The 20,636-nt window shown below is 42.8% G+C and overlaps 1 protein-coding gene across 8 annotated transcripts in view; it reads left to right on the top strand.

Moving 5' to 3' along the window:
* The window catches only part of LOC132386023 (histone-lysine N-methyltransferase 2A-like), a 316,855-nt gene that overhangs the window by 237,388 nt on the left and 58,831 nt on the right, over nt 1-20,636 (top strand). For 5 of the 8 annotated variants that reach the window (XM_059958301.1, XM_059958298.1, XM_059958300.1 and 2 more), the window contains exons 26-27: nt 4,026-4,205; nt 5,645-10,154. In XM_059958301.1, coding sequence (XP_059814284.1) covers nt 4,026-4,205; nt 5,645-10,154 — 4,690 coding nt within the window. The remainder of the gene's footprint in view (nt 1-4,025; nt 4,206-5,644; nt 10,155-20,636) is intronic. The other 3 variants (XM_059958303.1, XM_059958299.1, XM_059958305.1) reach the window with 3 other exon arrangements.

Raw genomic sequence — 20,636 nt, 5'->3', positions numbered from 1 at the left:
TGGATTTTATATTACCTAGTTGTTATTCTTTATTCGCTCACTTACTCCTTTTTCCCCACTGAAATGAGAATATGTATATGTATGCATATATGTGTATGTATGTAATATCTCTCTCTCTCTCTCTCTCTCTCTCTCTCTCTCTCTCTCTCTCTCTATATATATATATATATATGTGTGTGTGTGTGTGTATATAGGAGGAGTACACAGGGAAATCTTTTCTGTGTAATGGATTTGTTCACTGACTTTTATGAACACTGCAAAGGAGGCCCTCAACTCACAAGTAGGAGGAGTTATCCCCCACAGCTAGACATTTCCTCTAGCTCAACGCAGGGTCATCTACTAGAGACCTCAGCCTTGGAATCACACGTTCGTTGCCATTTATGTTATTATTGGCGTTTTTTGGTTCTTATTTGTTCAGGGAGAAGATCGATTAAGTTTTATTCTAATTTGAATGATACATTGACAGATAAATACAGATGGCTAAGGACGAGGTAAAATTCATTTCTTTTAATGTCAATGGGCTATTAAATCCAATCAAACGTAATAGAATTTTGTCCAAAATGAAAAAAGAACAAGCCCATGTAGTATATTTACAGGAAACTCATTTAAGTGATAATGAGCATAAAAAACTAATTTGTTTTTCTCATATAAATCAGGACATAGAGGAGTTGCTATTCTTATCTCGTAAGCTAAATTTTGAAAAAGTATATGAAATGGGAGATAAAGAGGGCAGATATATTCTGGTAAGGGGGAATATAGAAGGCAATTCAGTTACTCTATTGAATATATACGCACCCCTGGGAAGTGATACTGGTTTCTTTCAGAAAATTAATATTATGGTAACGGAAACAGAAGGTCTCCTGATATGTGGGGGACTTAAATTTACAATTACAACCAAACTTAGACTCTTCCAGTAGAAAAACCTATGAAACAAAATCTTTACTTAAGAAAGTTAATATACTTTTTGAGGATGTTGGTTTAATTAATATACGGAGGGACCTTTTCCCTGACAGAAGGGATTACACTCATTATTCTGCTCCCCATTCTGTATATACAAGAATAGACTATTTCATAACATTTGGAAAAGACAAAGACAAAATAAACACCTGTGGAATTGGGACAATAGATGTAAGTGACCATGCACCTATATATTTATCTGATGATTTTGACCTACAACCGAAGAATACTATTTGGAAACTAACTTCAAGTCTACTCAATGATCCATTCTTTAAGGAACAAATTAAAAAAGAAATTGGCCTCTACTTAGAATTTAATGATAATGGAGAGGATTCACCTCCCATTTTATGGGATACTCTGAAGGGGGTCTTAAGAGGAAAAATTAGAGCGATATCTTCATATAAGAAAAAAATAAGGAATAAAATATTAGAGGAATTACAAAATAGGCTGAAGGAACTAGAGAAAAAATACAAATTGAATTTGGCACAGGATACATTAGGGGAAATTTAAAGAATTAGGAATGAAATCAATAGTTTGGTTACGCAAGAAATCAGGAAAAACTTAATGTTTCTGAAACAGAGACATTATGAAAGTGGATCGAAATCTATGAAAATACTGGTGTGGAAACTATAAAAAAAGATAGCAGAAAGTACAATTCATAGAATTAGGGACCCAAGAACGAAAGCGATGAAAAATAAGCTAAGTGAAATTCAAGAAGCTTTTGAAGTGTTTTACAAAACTCTATATTCCAAAGTTTCAGGGGGAAGCATAACCCAAATTGACACCTTTTTGAATTCTCTAGAGTTACTCATTTTAAGCAAGGAACAAAATAGAACGATGACTGCTGACATAACTGAAGTTGAATTAAAAGCTGCAATTAGTAGGCTTAAATTATGCAAGTCACCAGGATCAGATGGGTATACGGCAGAGTGGTACAAAGAATTTAAAAATGAGTTAATTCCTGTTTTACTCCCCACACTGAACTGGGCTCTAAAAAAGGCACAAATGCCATCCAGTTGAAAGGAAGTGATAATCTCAGCTATACCGAAAGAAGGCAAGGATAAAATGGAATGTGGGTCATTTAGACCAATATCCGTTCTTAATGTAGATTATAGATTATTTACCTCCATCATGGCCAATGATTAGAGGAGTTTCTACCCATACTGATACGTAACGATCAGATAGGTTTTATATGATAATGCTAGACACAAGACAATATATGAAGTTCACTTCACATTATGGATCATATACAAAAAAATAAAATTGAAGTAATAGTGATAAGCGTGGACGCTGTAAAAACATTTGATTCGGTTAATTGGAATTTTCTTTACTGAGTTTTACATAGATTTGGTTTCCAATACACAATCGTTAAAGCTATGCAGACACTATATGACAATCCTACTGCTAGGATTAAAATCAACGGATATTTATCAAATAGTCTTACCCTAGAAAGGGGCACGAGACAGGGTTGTGCATGGTCAGCACTACTCTTCGCGTTATATCTGGAACCATTAGCTCAATACATCAGACAAAATGATATCGGGGAATTTCTATTAAAGGGACTGAGCATAAATTGGCTTGTTATGCAGATGACATTTTCATCTATTTAGGGCAACCAATATACTCTTTGCCTAAATTGATGCAATCCTTTGAACAATATGGTCAATTATCAGGATACAAGATCAACATAGATAAAACCCAATTACTTTCATATTACTATAGCCCACCAAGAGAAATTGGAAGTCAATACCCCTGGGCATGGCACACAGAATCTTTCAAATATTTGGGTATCGTTATACCAAAAGATTTGGCAAAATTATCAGAATGCAATTATCAGCCTTTATATAAAAAAATTAAGGAAAAGTGGCAAGATGGAACCTGTTTCTTTTAATCAGTCTCAGTTCAAGGATTGAGTCTATTAAAATGAATGTACTGCCCAGACTGTTATATCTCTTTCAGACCCTACCAATAGAGATTAACCAAAATCAATTCAATGAATGGAACAGGATGCTATCAAGGTATATTTGGCAGGGTAAAAGGCCTAGAGTTCATCTCAAAACTTTGCAATTTTGCCGTCGATCTTCCCGTTATCTTCCTGTTGTGGTCACCAACTATGACTGTATCAAGTACGACCGTTCTTCAGTGGTAGAACTATCACCCAGGCAAGGGAAGACACACAAATAGTTCCCCACCAGTTGCATCTTCTCACACAGTGAGCCACTGATCGAAACAATCCTCCTAAACCCCACCCTTACATGGGTGCACAAAGCTTGTTCAGTGTCCCGTGGTGTGTCTGCTTCTGTTTTAGCAGACCTGCTTTTTATCTCCACATGATGGACACCGGCTGACAATCAACCAGCTCCGCCCTGCTGTTCTGCAGTAATCTTAACAAGCAGGCAAAAATGTCCTTGGAGAAAAGTAAACAATCAGCTGAGGAACCATAACATTAAATCTTGTCTCTCTTTCTCTCTCTCTCTCTCTCTCTCTCATATTTGTGTGGATGCCTTTCTGTCGCTCTCTCTCTCAATAGCAGCACCGTTCATAGGATCAATTCTGGACCCTGCTTCAGACTTGGTTTGCCCATCACAAGGCAAAGGGTGATCGCACCAAACATTGATTTGATTTAGTTGTTTACTGTTTACTGCTGTTTATATTTTGTTGATATGTAGAAACCTCATTAGTTTTGAAATACTTTATAAAATTTTATTTTATGAGTTCCTTAGACCTGCACTATACTGCAAATGAGTGGCAGAATCTGTGGGGAGTTGATGGAAAAAAAAAGTAAAATTAGATCAGTGTGGGTGCTTAATAGTTAACTTGGACTCAGTGGGCTAAAGAGTCTTTCTTATCAGTAGCTTATTGCATTCAGAAGTACAGTCAATTGAATTGAGCTATCTATTCTGAAGGAGAATTTTTACCTCCACCGAACAATACATTAAAGGTACGGACTTTTAAAACTCTTATTAGCTGTGTGATGAGATGTCTGTATTTGCTGTGTCATTCTGTAATCCCGCAGTATTCCATTTTCCTATGGCATATACTAACAATTGACTTGGTTTCTCTGACAGAAGTTGACACAACAGAGAATCAAAACATACATTCATCTGAAATGTCAGATCGTCACCCAATCTCTCATGGATCTGGGCCAATACATCCTAGATTACAGCCTGGAAGTAGGACTGATAAATCTAGTTTTTCCTTGTCTCGTCGATCCACAAGCACAGGTTCAAGACCCCTTCCATCACCAGGTACCTTATGTTGCCTTGCATGCGCACAGAAATGTACAATGGGAACAAGAGTTGGCTGCTGGATTTCTTCAAGTCTTCTATCATACAGTCATAATGAATCTGGTCCAAAGCTCAATGCCTCTTCTGTGGCATTTCTAAAAGCCCTCAATTTCTGATCTTTCAAATATTTATCTACCTTTTAAAAATAATTACTCTGAGCTTTGACAGCCCCCTAGGCTGGAGAATTACAGAATTCTATAAATTGGGAGAAAAAAAATTATATCAGTTATAAATGACTGCCCTCCCTATTTATATCTATTTCAGTATCTCTCTTGTCAGACCCACCCACCTCACTGACCCCCTCCCAAATAAAATGGATGTATAGTTCTAAACTGAAAAGAATGTTTTCAATAGGATAAGAATTAGCTGAGTAAATCTCTTCTGGATTGCCTCTTATGGTGGCTGTCCTTCTGTAAATAAGGAGACAATATCAGTAAGATAAAGATTAGTTTTATTCATCAAATTTACATCAAACCATACAGTAAAATGTGTTATTTGCGTAAAAGCAACTCAGTGAGGATTGTATGGGCAGACTGCATGTGTCACTGTACTTCAGTGCCAACACAGCATGCCCACAATTATACAACATGGCCACAACAATGTATCATGTACAAAGACCCTAGGTATAGCCTTGCAATGCCCTATAAAATCGGAATGATACCTCTCTAATTTTACTTTTAAACCCAATGTGGTGCACTTCTTCACAGTCTCTCTATTTAGATATTTTGGCACAAAGGATTGTAGCATTGAAGTCATTAAATAGACTTAGGTTATTGGCAATAGGAATTTTAGTGTACTGAGGAAGAAATTGTTGAACCCGCAGCTGGATTACCACAGTTTTGTTGTATTGCACTGCTGACTGTAAGGGCAATATACTCAGTTGTTTTTGTTCTCTCTAAGATTCTTAATAGGAAATTCAGGAAACTGGATATTAAGATACTCTTTCCTTCATACTTCTGTTACTCTTATGCATTGTTTAATATATTGAGTAAAAATTTTCACGTTGTTAAAGTGGTACACCAACATATGCTTTCATTTCTACTAATAAGAGTAGTTTCGGGGATGAGCTGTGGTGCATTTGGACTACTTCCAAATAGTATTTCGTTCATCATCTGGAATAATTCTGACTGGGAGTTATTTAGTCGAATAATCTTAATTCACCTGACTGCATACAAATGCATAAAACCTGGTATAAATTGGAACTCGTAGCTAGGGGAATATTAGAATTTGGATGAACCTTGACTTAATTAAATAGTAGAAAGTGTTCTGTTGTCAGTGTTGCAAGTTCTTGGAACCACAGAAAATAATAAATGACTCTTTTATCCAGTCCACGCATCTTGATAAGTAAAATAGGATTTGAAATATCCACAATTTATAACCTTCTTGTTTCTTTTTTTAAGGGAGCCCCACAACAGTGATTCATGAGAAAGTCACATTTGCTGATGCCTTACTATCATCAGGGAGACAGGGTACCATTTCTAGGAGACATAGTACAACCTCGGTATCTCCACAACATTCCAGGCACAGAATGGCTTCTTCCCAAATGGGCATAGCATGTATAAGATCAAGTGGTAATATCGATACATCTTCACTGACCTCCCTCAGTTTATCATTGGATACACATCCAGGAAGCCAATTTGGTGAAACTTTTCATAAAGCACTTCAGTCAGACAAACTTGGTAATCTACTGCAAGTGCATACAGATCCTTCCAGCTGCCAGCAAATTGGTGGTGCTGGTTCCATTCCTGTACACCATCCAGGGGATTTCCATACATTTACAGATGATGCATTACAGATGAACAGGACAGAGCCACTATGTACTGGAAGTTCTAAAGAGTGTTTTCCAATTTTATCTGCTAACCACTCTGCTACTGTGACCAATCTACCTGAAAGTATGCTAGATGGTTTAGTGACAATGTCAAAATTACCACTGACATCTACCTCAGTTCCCAGGGTAACAGCATCATGTACAGTACAAGAAGAAGCACAGAAAAACAGTGCATTGCTTACAAATTCTAACCCACTGACACCACTCTCCAAAGAAACAAAAACCTACATGTTATCTTTTCATCAAAAGGATTCTAGCAGATCAAATGAGCAGTCTAAGGACATTGTGCATGCTGGAAAATTAAGCAAGGAGCACTTGCACAGTCAAGGCACTGAAGGAACGAGGTTACAGTCTAGCCCTACTGTGACTACAGGAAATGAATACCCTTGGTCAAACTGTTCAGAGAAAACGCCAGTTACTAAAGTGACCTCAGCAGATTTTCTGAGAAGCAATAGAATACAAACAGGAAAGCATTTTGAAGGAACCCCATGTTCTGATTCTGCTGCAGATCTAAAGGTTAATCCAGAAGTATCCAACAATTTGTTACTTGGAATGATTGAGAACACTCAAACTATAGGAGAACCTAGAAATATATTTAATGACAAGTCTGCTGACACTAAACATTATCACCCTACAAGTATTAGTGAAGGGATCCGTCCTCCATCTAATAAGATCCAGCCTGATAGTCACAAAAAAGAAATGCATACTTCACAAAAACAAGAAATCCAGGGATATTTAGAATCTGATTACCATGTGGGTAAGGATCCTGATGAAAATCTGGTCTCATCCTTGTCAGCCAGTTCTCAGGAATGTAATGAGCTCTCGTCCTCTATTATGTCATCTACATTGTCAGGAAGTCCAGAAAGCAAGCAGGAAAATCTGAGGTGTCCAAAGTGCAAAAAGGTCTACAAACAAAGGGTGAAGAATCTGTTTCAAAAGCATGTCCTGCAGTGTGGAAGTCACACTATGCAGAAAGGTGGTGATGGGAACAAAACTCAGGACAATGATTCAAACAAAAGGAGGTACCCCCGACGAAGTGCCCGTGCACGCTCAACTACTTTTTTTGGGCTGACTCCCTTTTATGGGGTAAAATCATATGGTGAAGAAGATTTTCCATTCTATCGCGATTCTTATGGGAAAAAACAAGGAGAGCAGTCAGCTCAAGGACAGGTAGATGGAGCTGATGATCCAATTACCTCATCTGATGAAGATGTTGAATACTATTACAATTTCACAAGAACAGTTATCACATCTGATAGCGAAGGAAGACTTGAGCCATGCACTTTCTGTGATGGTGAGGAAGATTGCCACATACCCAGGATAAGTCAACTTGATGGTGCTGATGATGGCGCAGAAAATGATGTTAGTGTAACCACAACAGCAAGGAAAGCAACAGAGATAAACAAATTAAAATCCAAAGAAAATGGAACTGAAAGCCTCGATGTTGAAGGAGCAATTAACACTGGTACTGTTGATGCAGGGAAGGAGAACCATGGTATTAAATCAGACTCTGAACTGAAAGGTAATGATTCAAAATTAGATAACTGTCTTCCACTAAGTAGAGTGAAGTCTCGGGGCCAAGACTCCCTAGAGGAAGTTTCTCTTACCTCATTAGACACTCCAAGGCGAGAACACTCCAACACACCTTCTGAGAAGAATTTGCTGGATAATTTCAATACAGACTTGTTGAAGGCTGCTAATGATTCAGATAATAATAACAGTGATGATTGTGGCAATATTCTCCCATCTGACATTATGGACTTTGTTCTGAAGAATACCCAGTCTATGCAAGCACTAGGAGAAAGCCCAGAGTCATCATCTTCTGAGCTTATAACACTGAGTGAGGGTTTAGGTTTGGTTAGTAACAGAGGAAAGGACATGGGTAGTCTGTTTGAAGTGTTTTCCCAGCCGTTGCCTAGCACAGAACCTGTAGAAAGTGTTGTTTCAGCCTCCATTCCTACTGAGGAGCCATTTGAATTGCCGCTTGAGTTGCCATCAGACCTTTCAGTTTTAACAACATGCAGCCCAACTGTTTCTAACCAAAACCATGGTAGCTTGACTATTATTTCAACAGCCCATCTGATTCCATCGGAAGATCAAGCAGTACTAAATTTACCTGCCTCTAAGACGATGGAAAAGCAGGAGACAGTGACTGGGGAGAAATCCGTGACAAGGAATGAATCTGAAGTTTCCTTGTTAGGGAACCAAGTAGAACCATCTGGAGAAAGTCATATGGCATCAGATCAGTTCACACAAAGCCACATAGATACTGATGAGCTAACTTCCTCAAACTGCACTCAGGTGGAGCAAGGTCTTAACAACCATAATCGGGCAGAGGTTGTTGCAAGCTCTCCAATTATCCTTGCAGTATCTGTTTCACCTTCCATACTACCCCAAGGTCAGAAATATGTCACGAGTCCAGATAGTTCTGGATCCGTATCCAACACAAATTCCACAACAGAGACTGCAACACCACTCCCTAAACCAGGATCTGAAAATCTCATTGTTGTCAATCAACATGGACAGCCTTTGTATGTTCTCCAGACATTTCCCAGTGGAGTTACACAAAAAGTAAACCTGACACCTTCAATAGGAACTGCACAAGCATCTGTAGAGGCCAACAACACAATTCTTGGGCAGAATATTTCTGTGGGATGTAGCCCAGATTTGGCAACTGGTTTAAATGTTAGCTTGCCAGCTTCACAGTTGACATATACCTCTGCTAGCATGACCAATAGCAATGGGTTGATGACTTTATCACAACCCCCTCAGTTACATTCCTTTGTGGGATCTCCCCTGACAGCATTTCAGCCCAGCAGTGGCATCTCTCCCTCCAGCCTCCTTATTGGGATCCAGTCACCTCAGGATCCTCAGCTTATAAGTTCAGAGCCCAGTCAGAGGCCAGAGCTTGTCACTGCCATGACTTCTAATCCAGGAACCATTCAAGTCAAGAAAAAGCCAATAAACCGGCTGCTTTCTAAAAAGGGTAAGAAACTAGTACCGTCATACCAGCAAACTTCAAGCTCTTCAGAAATTGTTCCTAACATGACTTCAGCAAACTTCCCACCATCACAAGTTCCTGGAGCGGTCACCAACCAGTCCGGATTAATGGATTTAGGAGCACTTGCAAACACAAGACCCCAGCGAACAATTCCAAACATAATCAAGCATCCAAAATCTGCTGTGATGTATTTTGAGCAGGCACCTTTAGCTATACCTCAGCTTCAGCAAACACTGGGGGTAGTTGGTTCCACAAACATTATTGGTCCAGAAAGCACTCATTTAGCAGCTGGAAATGTGTCAGAATTGGGATCAGGCCAATCTGTTGTAAATGTTGTATCTATGCATGCAGCAACAACAGCAACCAGTGCTGCTGCTGTAACTGGGCATATTCTGGGTCAAAGTTCAGTCACCTTAGCTGCTCCCATGTTACTAGGGACAACAGATATCGCTGGCTCAATAAGCGATCTATTAATCAAACCTTGTCAACAAAGTTTAGGTCATTCAGATCAAGCTGTATCACTGTCCAGAGCAGGAATGCTTCAACATCTAGAACCATCACATAACCCTAACAATGGACCCCTGTCTCCAACACAGAGCGTATGCCTACTGCCTTCCACCTCAGCAGACATTCTACCAGTTGTACCAAGTCCACCCAACCTGGAAGGGAACTGTCAACTCCACCATCTAGGTAGTCAACTATTACCAAGCAAATGTGTAGCAACAACTGTCCAGTTAGGTGCTGTTTGTATTTCAGGTGGCCAGCTATCAACTACCACATTGAGTGTGTCATCTAGTGTCATGAACAAGTCAGTTGTAATTTCAAACACCAGCATGGCTTCGGCAGCTCCAGTAACTAATGTGTTTCCCTCCGCCATGGACCTGTCTCTTGTCAGTAGTGTGCCTTTAGTACCTCCAGACTCTCCAAGAACCAAGCCCAGGGTAAAACGGATATCATCATATTCTGACAAAGCAAGCTATAGAAAGCACAAGGTGTTTCATATCATGAATGAATCTTGTGGAGGTCATCAAGCTATTCAGGAGTCTGATTTGGCCAATGTGTCCCTATCCTCTAGTGCAGGGTAAGTAATAAATTAAGTTTTAACAAATCTTAAGAATGCTACTTGAGAATGTATATGTTCTATACATATATGGTTGGATCTTTGAAGTATTGTGCAGTTGAAGAATCATACTGTGCTTATCCAAAGTGGTATATTCATCCAGAATTGCCTGAAGGCGGTAGCATAAATAGATAGGGTGATGAAGACGACATATTGGGGTACTTTCATTCATTAGCAAGGACATAGAAAATAAGTGCAGGGAATTTATAATACATCATCATAAAAGATGCAGCTACAGTTAGAGTAATCTTTTTATAAAAATCTACCATAATTCCGGTTGTCTTTCTTCAGACATTATAGAAAGTGTAAAGAAAATTAACCTGGATTTTGCCTGGGATGGAGCTTTTCATTTACAACATGGTTTGCTTTTCTTTTAATGAAAGAAATTGAGTAAGGACTTGATAGACATATACAGATTATGAGGGGTCTAGGTGATAGGAAGTGATTTTCCATAAGTGATGTTTAAATCCAGAGGACATTGGTTTTAAGGTAAAGGGTAGGAAGTTTTTGGGGCAAATCTGAGAATTTCTTTTTACTCTAAAGGGTGTTAGGAATGCACTACTTCACAGCATTTAATAAGTGGTTAGGCAAGCACCTGAATTATCAAGACTTAGAAGTTTATGGGTTATATTAATTTTGATGGTTACATGATGGTCTGCATTAAAAACATAGGCCACAGTACATATTTTAATGTTGCATGAAACATAGAAAACCTACAGCACAATACAGGCCCTTCGGCCCACAAAGTTGTGCCGAACATGTCCTTACCTTAGAAATTTCTAGGCTTACCTATTGCCCTCTATTTTACTAAGCTCCATGTACCTATCTAAAAGCTTCTTAAAAAACGTTATGGAGGAATTTAAGGTGGGGGGTTATATGGGAGGCTGGGTTTGAGAGTCGGCACAACTTTGTGGGCCAAAGGCCCTGTAATGTGCTGTACTGTTCTATGTTCTGAAAAGCCTCCACCTCTGTTATTGGCAGCCCATTCCATGCACTCACCACTCTCTTTGTAAAAAAGTTACCCCTGACATCTCCTCTGTACGTACTCCCCAGCACCTTAAACCTGTGTCCTCTTGCGGCAACCATTTCAGTCCTGGGAGAAAGCCTCTGACTATACACATGATCAGTGCCTCTTATGATAAAGATATTAATAAGGTGGAAAGAGTGCAGAGAAGGTTTACAAGGATGTTGCCGGGACTTGAGAAACTGAGTTACAGGGAAAGGTTTATAGGTTAAGACTTTGTTCTCTGGGGTGTAGAAAATGTGGGGTGATTTGATAGAGGTGTATAAAATTATGATGGGTATAGATAGAGTGAATGCAAGCAGACTTTTTCAACTGAGGCTAGGGGAGAAAAAAACAGGTCATGGGCTAAGGGTGAAGGGGGAAGTTTAAAGGGAACGTTGGAGGGGGCTTCTTCACACAGAGAGTGGTGGGAGTGTGGAATGAGCTGCCAGATGAAGTGGTGAATGTGGGCTCACTTTTAACATTTAAGAAAAACTTGGACAGGTATATGGATGAGAGGGGTTTGAAGGGATATGGCCCAGGTGTAGGTGAGTGGGACTAGGCAGAAAAATGGTTCAGCACAGCCAAGAAGGGCCAAAAGGCCTGTTTCTGTGCTGTAATGTTCTATGGTTCTGTCATATATATCATCTATCAGATCATCTCTCATTCTCCCTCGCTCCAAGGAGAAAAGCCCCAGTTCACTCAACGTATTCTCATAAGGCATGCTCCCCAATCCAGCCAATATCCTTGTAAATCTCCTCTGTACCCTTTCTATGGCTTCCACATCCTTCCTGTAGTGAGGCAACCAGAACTGAGCACAGTACTCCAAGTGGGGTCTGACCAGGGTCCTATATAGCTGCGACATTACCTCTCGGCTCCTAAATTCAATTCCACGATTGATGAAGGCCAATACACCATACGCCTTCTTAACCACAGAGTCAACCTGTGCAGCTGCTTTGAGTGTCCTATGGACTCAGACCCCAAGATCCCTCTGATCCTCCACACTGCCGAGTCTTACCATTAATACTATATTCTGCCATCAAATTTGACCTACCAAATTGAACTACTTTACACTTATCTGAGTTGAACTCCATCTGCCACTTCTCAGCCCAGTTTTTCATCCTATCAATGTCTCGCTGTAATCTCTGACAGCCCTCCACACTATCCACAACACCTCCAACCTTTGCGTCATCAGCTAATTTACTAACCCATCCCTCCACTTCCTCATCCAGATCATTTATAAAAATCATGAAGAGAAGGGGGTCCCAGAACAAATCCCTGAGGCACATCACTGTTGACCGATCTCCATGCAGAATATGACCCATCTACAGCTATTCTTTGCCTTCTGTGGGCAAACCAGTTTTGGATCCAAAAAGCAATGTCCCCTCCTGATCCCATGCCTCCTTACTTTCTCAATAAGCCTTGCATGGGGTACCTTATCAAATGCCTTGCTGAAATCCATATACACTACATACAATACTGCACATTACAGGCCTTTCGGTCCACAATGTTGTGCCAACCCTTAAACCCTGCCTCCCAATACAAATACAAATACTTTATTGTCACTAAACAATTGATATTAGAGCGTACAATCATCACAGTGGTATTTGCTTCTGTGCTTCACGCTCCCTGAAGTACAATCAAAGTAAATACAATAAAAATTTAAGTTATAAATCATAATTGGAAAATAGAAAAGGGAAAGTAAGGTAATGCAAGTCAGGTCCAGATATTTGGAAGGTACGGCCCAGATCCGGGTCAGGATCCGTTCAGTAGTCTTATCACAGTTGGAAAGAAGCTGTTCCCAAATCTGGCCGTATGAATCTTCAAGCTCCTGAACCTTCTCCTGGAAGGAAGAGGGACAAAAAGTGTGTTGGCTGGGTGGGTCGTGTCCTTGATTATCCTGACAGCACTGCTCCGACAGCGTGTGGTGTAAAGTGAGTCCAAGGATAGAAAGAGCAAACACGAGGAAATCTGCAGATGCTGGAAATTCAAACAACGCACACAAAATGCTGGTGGAACACAGTAGGCCAGGCAGCATCTATAGGAAGAGGCACTGTTGACATTTCGGGCCGAGACCCTTCGTCAGGACTAACTGAGAGGAAAGATAGTAAGAGATTTGAAAGTAGTGGGGGGGAGGGGGGAAATGCAAAATGATAGGAGAAGACCAGAAGGGGGTGGGATGAAGCTAAGAGCTGGAAAGGTGATTGGTGAAAGTGTTACAGAGCTGGAGAAGGGAAAGTATTTCTCTCGAGGCCTCGAGAGAAAGAAAGGGGGAGGGGGGAGCACCAGAGGGAGATGGAGAACAGGCAGGGTGAAAGGCAGAGAGAAAGAAAAAAAACTAAATATGTTGGATGGGGTAAGAAGGGGAGGAGGGGCATTAATGGAAGTTCGAGAAGTCAATATTCATGCCATCAGGTTGGAGGCTACGCAGCCGGTATATAAGGTGTTGTTCCTCCAACCTGAGTGTGGCTTCATTTTGACAGTAGAAGAGGCCATGGATAGACATATCAGAATGGGAATGGGACGTGGAATTAAAATGTGTGGCCACTAGGAGATCCTGCTTTTTCTGGTGGACCGACTAGGTGTTCAGCAAAATGGTCCCCCAGTCTGTGTCGGTTCTCACCAATATATAAAAGGCCACACTGGGAGCGCCAGACACAGTATACCGCACCAGCCGACTCACAGGTGAAGTGTCGCCTCACCTGGAAGGTCTGTCTGGGGCCCAGAATGGTGGTGAGGGAGGAAGTGTAAGGATAGGTGTAGCACTTGTCACTTGTTCCGCTTACAAGCCTCCAACCTGATGGCATGAACATTGACTTCTCTAACCTGTTAATGCCTCTCCTCCCCTTCTTACCCCATCCCTGACATATTTAGTTGTTTGCCTGTTCTCCATCTCCCTCTCCCTCTGGTGCTCCCCCCTCCCCCTTTCTTTCTCCCGAGGCCTCCCATCCCATGATCCTTTCCCTTCTCCAGCTCTTTATCACTTTCGCCAATCACCTTTCCAGCTCTTAGCTTCATCCCACCACCTCCGGTCTTCTCCTATCATTTCGCATTTCCCCCTCCCCCCACTACTTTCAAACCTCTTACTATCTTTCCTTTTGGTTAGTCCTGACAAAGGGTCTCGACCCGAATCGTTGACAGCGCTTCTCCCTATAGATGCTGCCTGGTCTGCTGTGTTCCACCAGCATTTTGTGTGTGTTGTTCCAAGAATGGAAGACTGGTTTGTGTGATGTGCTGGACTATGTTCAAGATCTTCTGCAGGTGCTTCCAGTCTTGGACAGGACAACTTCCATTCCAGGTTGTGATGCACCCTAGAAGAATGTTTTCTACTGTGCACCTATAAAAATTATTGAGGTTTTTAGGGGACAATCCAAATTTCTTCAGCTTTCTCAGAAAGTAAAGGTAGAAATTCAGGCATGCCACCTTGCTTTTCTTTGGCACCGGGATTATCGTTACCTTCTTAAAACACGAAGGGATCTTAGTCTGAAGCAGGGAGCAGTTGAAGATATCAGCAAACACTCCAGCTAGCTCGCTTATACAGGCCTGGAGAACCCGTCCTAGGACGCCATCTGGGCCCGTCACCTTCCTTGGATTTATCTTCAGGAGGGTCTTTCTAACGTCTTCCTCGGTGACAATGAATCTCGATTCCACCAGGTCCAGTTCATCCAGAGAGGGCGGGACGCTCCTCTTCTGTTCGAATCTTGCATAGAATACGCTACGTTCGTCAGGAACAAGCACTACAGTTATTGATATTCCCAGCCTTTTCTTTGCACCCAGTAATCTCATTTAGACCCTGCCATAGTCTACTGGCATCCCTCTGGTTAGCCTGGGCTTCCAACTTGGCTCGATATTGCCTCTTGGCTCCCTTAATGGCTTTCTGGAGTTCACGCCTGGATTCCATGTAGCGACTGGTATCCCCGGACCTAAAAGCCACAGCTCTAGCCTTCAAAAGGGACTGGACCTCATAATTCATCCAAGGCTTCTGGTTAGAGAATACCCAGATCATATTGCGAGACACACAGTCCTCTGTGCATTTTCAGATAAAGTCTGTGACAGCTGAGGCATACTCATCGAGGTTAGCTGCCGAGTCCTTGAATACTAACCAGTCCACTGATTTAAAGCAGTCACGGAGAACCTCATCCATTTCCTCTATCCAACATGACACCACTTGACACCGTGACCTCCCACTTCAGTTTCTGTTTGTAAGCCGGGATGAGGAGTACGGCCTGATGGTCTGATTTTCCGAAGTAAGGTCATTGGACAGAACGGTAGGGATCCTTGACTGCTGTGTAGCAGTGGTCAAGTATATTTGGGTTTCTAGTGGAGCAGGAGACATGTTGGTATAACTTTGGCAGCACTTTTCTGAGGTTGACCCGGTTGAAGTCCCCGGCTGTAATGAGCAAAGCCTCTGGATACCTGGTCTCAAGTTCACTGATGTTGGCATACAGTGTATTCACAGCACACTCCACGTCCGCCTGGGGGGAATGTAGACCACTGTCAGTATGACCGAGGTGAATTCCTGTGGCAGATAATAGGGACGACACTTCACTGACAGATGTTCCAGGTCCGGACTGCAGGAGCTTCTCGGTGCTACTGTGACCAAGCATCACGCAGTGTTGATCAGTAGGCAGACTCCACCTCCCTTCGTCTTGCCCAAAGATGACGTGCGGTCCATCTGATGGATCGAAAATCCCTCTGGTCGGATGGCACAGTTGGGGGTGGCAGGGGAGAGCCAGGTCTCTGTGAAACAGAACTCACAGCAGTTCTGCATCTCCCTTTAAGATCATCCACTTTGTTCTCTATGGCTTGCACATTAGCTAGTAGGACGTTGGGCAGAGGGATCCTAATGCCCCTCCACTTCAATCTGACCTGCAGCCCAGCTCTTTCCCCACGCTTCCTCGGTAATTTGTGCATCTTTCCAGATTTCCATCGATGCAGTGTGTTGTTGGCAGCTCTATGGGTTGGTGGACACGTCCCACGGGATCAATCGGCGGGTCGCATCATTGGGCGCTCCAGGTCGGGCCGAGTGATGGGGGGAGGTTCTACTGCCATGTCCAACTGCCGAGGGCCCGGGCTGTCGATCGGGTCAGGCCCCAAAGCCGACACTTAATCCCAGAGGGCCGGGCTGCCGGCTGAAACAAGTCTGTGAACTGAGTCACGGTTACGGAGGCCTCCGCTCCAGCCGAGCCCCAGGCTCGATTTCCGAGGTCGGCGACGGAGGCCTCACCTACGGTGGTCACTCCGGGGAAGTGTCTGGGGTATCTTGAGGTCTCCGACATCACTTCTGTGTGCTCGTTTGCTTCGGAGAGGTGCTGGTCGGAATAGGCCACGTCTCCAGGCGCTCTGACACGGTAGCAGGCCGCGGATCTCTGGGAACGGGCTGGACCTCGGACCAGGGCTCGACAATTGGGTCCAGGTACGGTCTGGAGTTGAAGCAATTCTGGGCGAGTCGATGATCTCCAGCTGGGTCAGTAACTTCGCCAGGGTGTTGTTGATCTTGCTAGATGTAGCAGATTGGAGGTTTAGAAGGGTTTCTCAGGTATAGGATAGTGTAGAGGGCAGTTTTCTCAGCAAAGCACGCGCAGAGTTGCCAGTTACCAGCGCCATCTTAAATATAACCCTTCACCTTAAACCCCTGCATATACCTGCTGCTCTTCCTTCATCAATGTGCTTAGTCACATCCTCAAAAAATTCAGTCAGGCTCGTAAATAAAGGAGTGGAGCTTCACGACTTTGACTCAGAGCGGCCTTGTTGAGGGAAGTGCGAGTCTTTGGCTCGAGAGTCTGAAGGAGGAGACTGTGTCACAGTTGGAGTGGGTGAGAGGTGGTGAAGAGATGACAGGTAAACTGATTCAGTGTGATGCTTGCCTGATGTGGGAGGTCAGGGGCACTGATGGTGCCTCCGGCTGCTACAACTGTGAAAACTGTGTCCAGGTTCAGCTCCTGAAGGACTGTGTTGGTGCACTGGAGAGGCAACGAGAGTTTTCTGGACAGAACCTGCAGTGAGATCGTTACACCGAAGATACCAGAGGAGAGAAAGGGGGTGACGATGAAGAAGGGATGGATGCTTGAAGTACAAGAGACCCCGGGGGGGGGGGGGGGGGTGTGCCACATAAAAACAAGTTCACCCTCTTGGAGGCTGTTGGGACAGAAGATACTGCCAGCCTTAGAGGCGGACAGGTCTGCAAATCAAAAATTGGCACAGAAGGAAAGCCGAGGAGACAGACGACAGGCAAAGCTGTGGTATTAGGAGACTCCATAGTGAGAGGTACAGAAAGGGGTTTCTACGGCAACAGGCGGGATTTAAGGACGGTGTGTTGCCTCCCTGGAGCCAGGATCCAGGACATCACGGACCGATTGCAGGGAATCCTCAAGGGTGAAGGTGAACAGCCGGAAGTGGTAGTGCACGTCGGCACAAATGACATTGGGAAGAAATTCTGCAGCGTGACTTCAGAGAACTCGGAAGAAGGCTGAAAAGCAGGACCTCCAGGGTGATTATCTCCGGTTTGCTTCCAGTTCCTCGTGCTGGTGAGGGCAGGAACAGGGAGATATGGGATCTCAATGTGTGGCTGAGGAGCTGGGGCGGGAAGCAGGATTTTAGATTCTTGGACCACCCGTATCTGTTTTGGGGTAAGGATGAATTGTACAAAAGGGATTGGTTGCACCTTAACAGGTGAGGAACCAGCATTCTGGCGGGCAGGTTTGCCACTGCTACACAGGTGTGTTTAAACTAATAAGTGGGGGGGAGGAGATGAACTGGAAATATAAGGATGGAGTTAAAGGGAAAGAGAGAATAAGAAAAGTTAAGGAAGACAACAGAATTGACGGGGCAGAAAGCTCAGGAAGGGATCAGAGAGTATGGCCAAGTGCAATAGGGACCAATGTGAGAAGCGAGGGGAATAATGGATTAAAAGAATTATATATGGGAATGCACGAAGTATAAGAAATAAAGTGGATGAGCTTGAAGCTCAGTTGGAGGTTTGTAAGTATGATGTTGTAAGAATAACAGAGACATGGCTGCAAGAGAACCAGGGCTAGGAAATGAATATTCAAGGATATACATCCTATCAAAAGAATAGATGGGCAGAGGGGGTGGGGTGGCTCTGCTGGTGAGGAATGAAATTCAGTTTCTTGCAAGGGGGGACATAGAATCAGGAGATGTAGAGTCAGTATGGATAGAACTGAGAAATTGTAAGGGCAAAAAGACCCTAATGGGAATTATCTACAGGCCCCCAAATAGTAGCCTGGATATAGGGTGCAAGTTGAATCAAGAGCTAAAATTAGCATGTCATAAAGGTAATGCTACAGTTGTAATGGGGGATTTCAACATGCAGGTAGATTGGGAAAATCAGTTTGGTACTGGACCCCCAGAAAGGGAGTTTGTGGAGTGCCTCCGAGATGGATTCTTAGAACAGCTTGTACTGGAGCCTACCAGGGACAAGGCAATTCTGGATCTAGTATTGTGTAATGAACTGGATTTGATAAGGGATCTCAAGATAAAGGAGCCATTAGGAGGTAGTGACCATAATATGATGTTTTAATCTACAATTTGAGAGGGAGAAGGGAAAATCGGAATTGTCAGTATTACAGTTGAACAAAGGGGACTATGGAGCTATGAGGGAGGAGCTGGCCAAAGTTCAATGGAATGATACCCTAGCAGGGAAGACAGTGGAACAATAATAGCAGGTATTTCTGGGAATAAGGCAGAAGGTGCAGAATCGGTTTATTACAAAGAGGAAGAAAGATCCGAAGGGGAGTAAGGGGAGGCCGTGGCTGACGAGGGAAGTAAAGGGCAGTATAAAAATAAAAGAGAAAAAGTATAACATAGCAAAGATGAGCAGGAAGCCAGAGGATTGGGAAACTTTTAAAGAGCAACAGAAGATAACTAAAAAGACAATACGGGGAGAAAAGATGACGTACGAAGGTAAGCTAGACAAGAATATAAAGAAGGATAGTAAAAGCTTATTTAGGTATGTGAAGAGGAAAAAATTAGTTAAGACCAAAGTTGGGCCCTTGAAGGCAGAAACGGGTGAATTTATTACGGGGAACAAGGAAATGGCAGACGAGTTTAACAGATACTTTGTATCCGTCTTCGCTAGGGAGGACACAGACAATCTCCCAGTTGTGATAGTGGCTAGAGGACTTAGGGTAATGGAGGAACTGAAGGAAATTCACGTTAGGCAGAGAATGGTGTTGGGTAGACTGATAGGACTGAAAGCTGATAAATCCCCAGGGCCTAATGGTCTGCATCCCAGGGTACTTAGGAGGTGGCTCTAGAAATCGTGGACACATTGGTAATCATTTTCCAATGCTCTATAGATTCAGGAACAGTTCCTGCTGATTGGAGGGTGGCTAATGTTATCCCACTTTTTATGAAAGGAAGGAGAGAGAAAACAGGGAATTATAGACCGGTTAGCCTGACGTCGGTGGGAAAGATGCTGGAGTCAATTATAAAAGATGGTTACCGGAAACAGGATCAGTCCGAGTCGGCATGGATTTACGAAGGGGAAGTCATGCTTGACTAACCTTCTGGAGTTTTTTGAGGATGTAACTATGAAAATGGACAAGGAAGAGTCAGTGGATGTAGTGTACCTGGACTTTCAGAAAGCCTTTGTTAAGGTCCCACATAGGAGATTAGTGGGCAGAATTAAAGCATATGGTATTGGGGGTAGGGTACTGATATGGATAGAAAATTGGTTGGCAGACAGGAAACAAAAAGTAGGGATTAATGGGTCCTTTTCAGAATGGCAGGCAGTGACTAGTGGGGTACCGCAAGGCTCAGTGCTGGGACCGCAGCTATTTACAATATACATTGATGATTTGGATGAAGTGTTTAAAAGTAACATTAGCAAATTTGCAGATGACACAAAGCTGGGTGGCAGTGTGAAATATTAGGAGAATGCAGAGTGACAGACAGGTTGGGTGAGTGAGCAGATGCAGTTTAATGTGGATAAATGTGAGGTTATCCACTTTGGTGGCAAGAACAGGAAGGCAGATTACTATCTGTATGGTGTCAAGTTAAAAAAAGGGGAAGTACAACGAGATCTGGGTGTCCATGTTCATCAGTCACTGAAAGTAAGTTTGCAGGTACAGCAGGTAGTGAAGAAAGCTAATGGCATGTTGGCCTTCATAACAAGGGGAGTTGAGTATAGGAGCAAAGAGGTCCTTCTGCAGTTGTACAGGGCCCTGGTGAGACCACACCTGGAGTATTGTGTTCAGTTTTGGTCTCCAAATTTGAGGAAGGACAGTCTTGCTATTGAAGGAGTGCAGTCTTGCTATTGAGGTTCACGAGGTTAATTCCCAGGATGGCGGGACTTCCAAATGTTGAAAGTTTGGAGGAACTGGGATTGTATTCACTGGAATTTGAGAAGGATGAGAGGGGATCTGATTGAAACATATAAAATTATTAAAGGATTAGACACGCTAGAGGCAGGAAAAATG

This window comes from Hypanus sabinus (assembly GCF_030144855.1).
Source record: "Hypanus sabinus isolate sHypSab1 chromosome Y unlocalized genomic scaffold, sHypSab1.hap1 SUPER_Y_unloc_2, whole genome shotgun sequence".
Lineage (NCBI taxonomy): Eukaryota > Metazoa > Chordata > Chondrichthyes > Myliobatiformes > Dasyatidae > Hypanus > Hypanus sabinus.
Note: the sequence above shows the minus strand (reverse complement) of the source record. Positions and strands in the feature narration are given on the sequence as shown.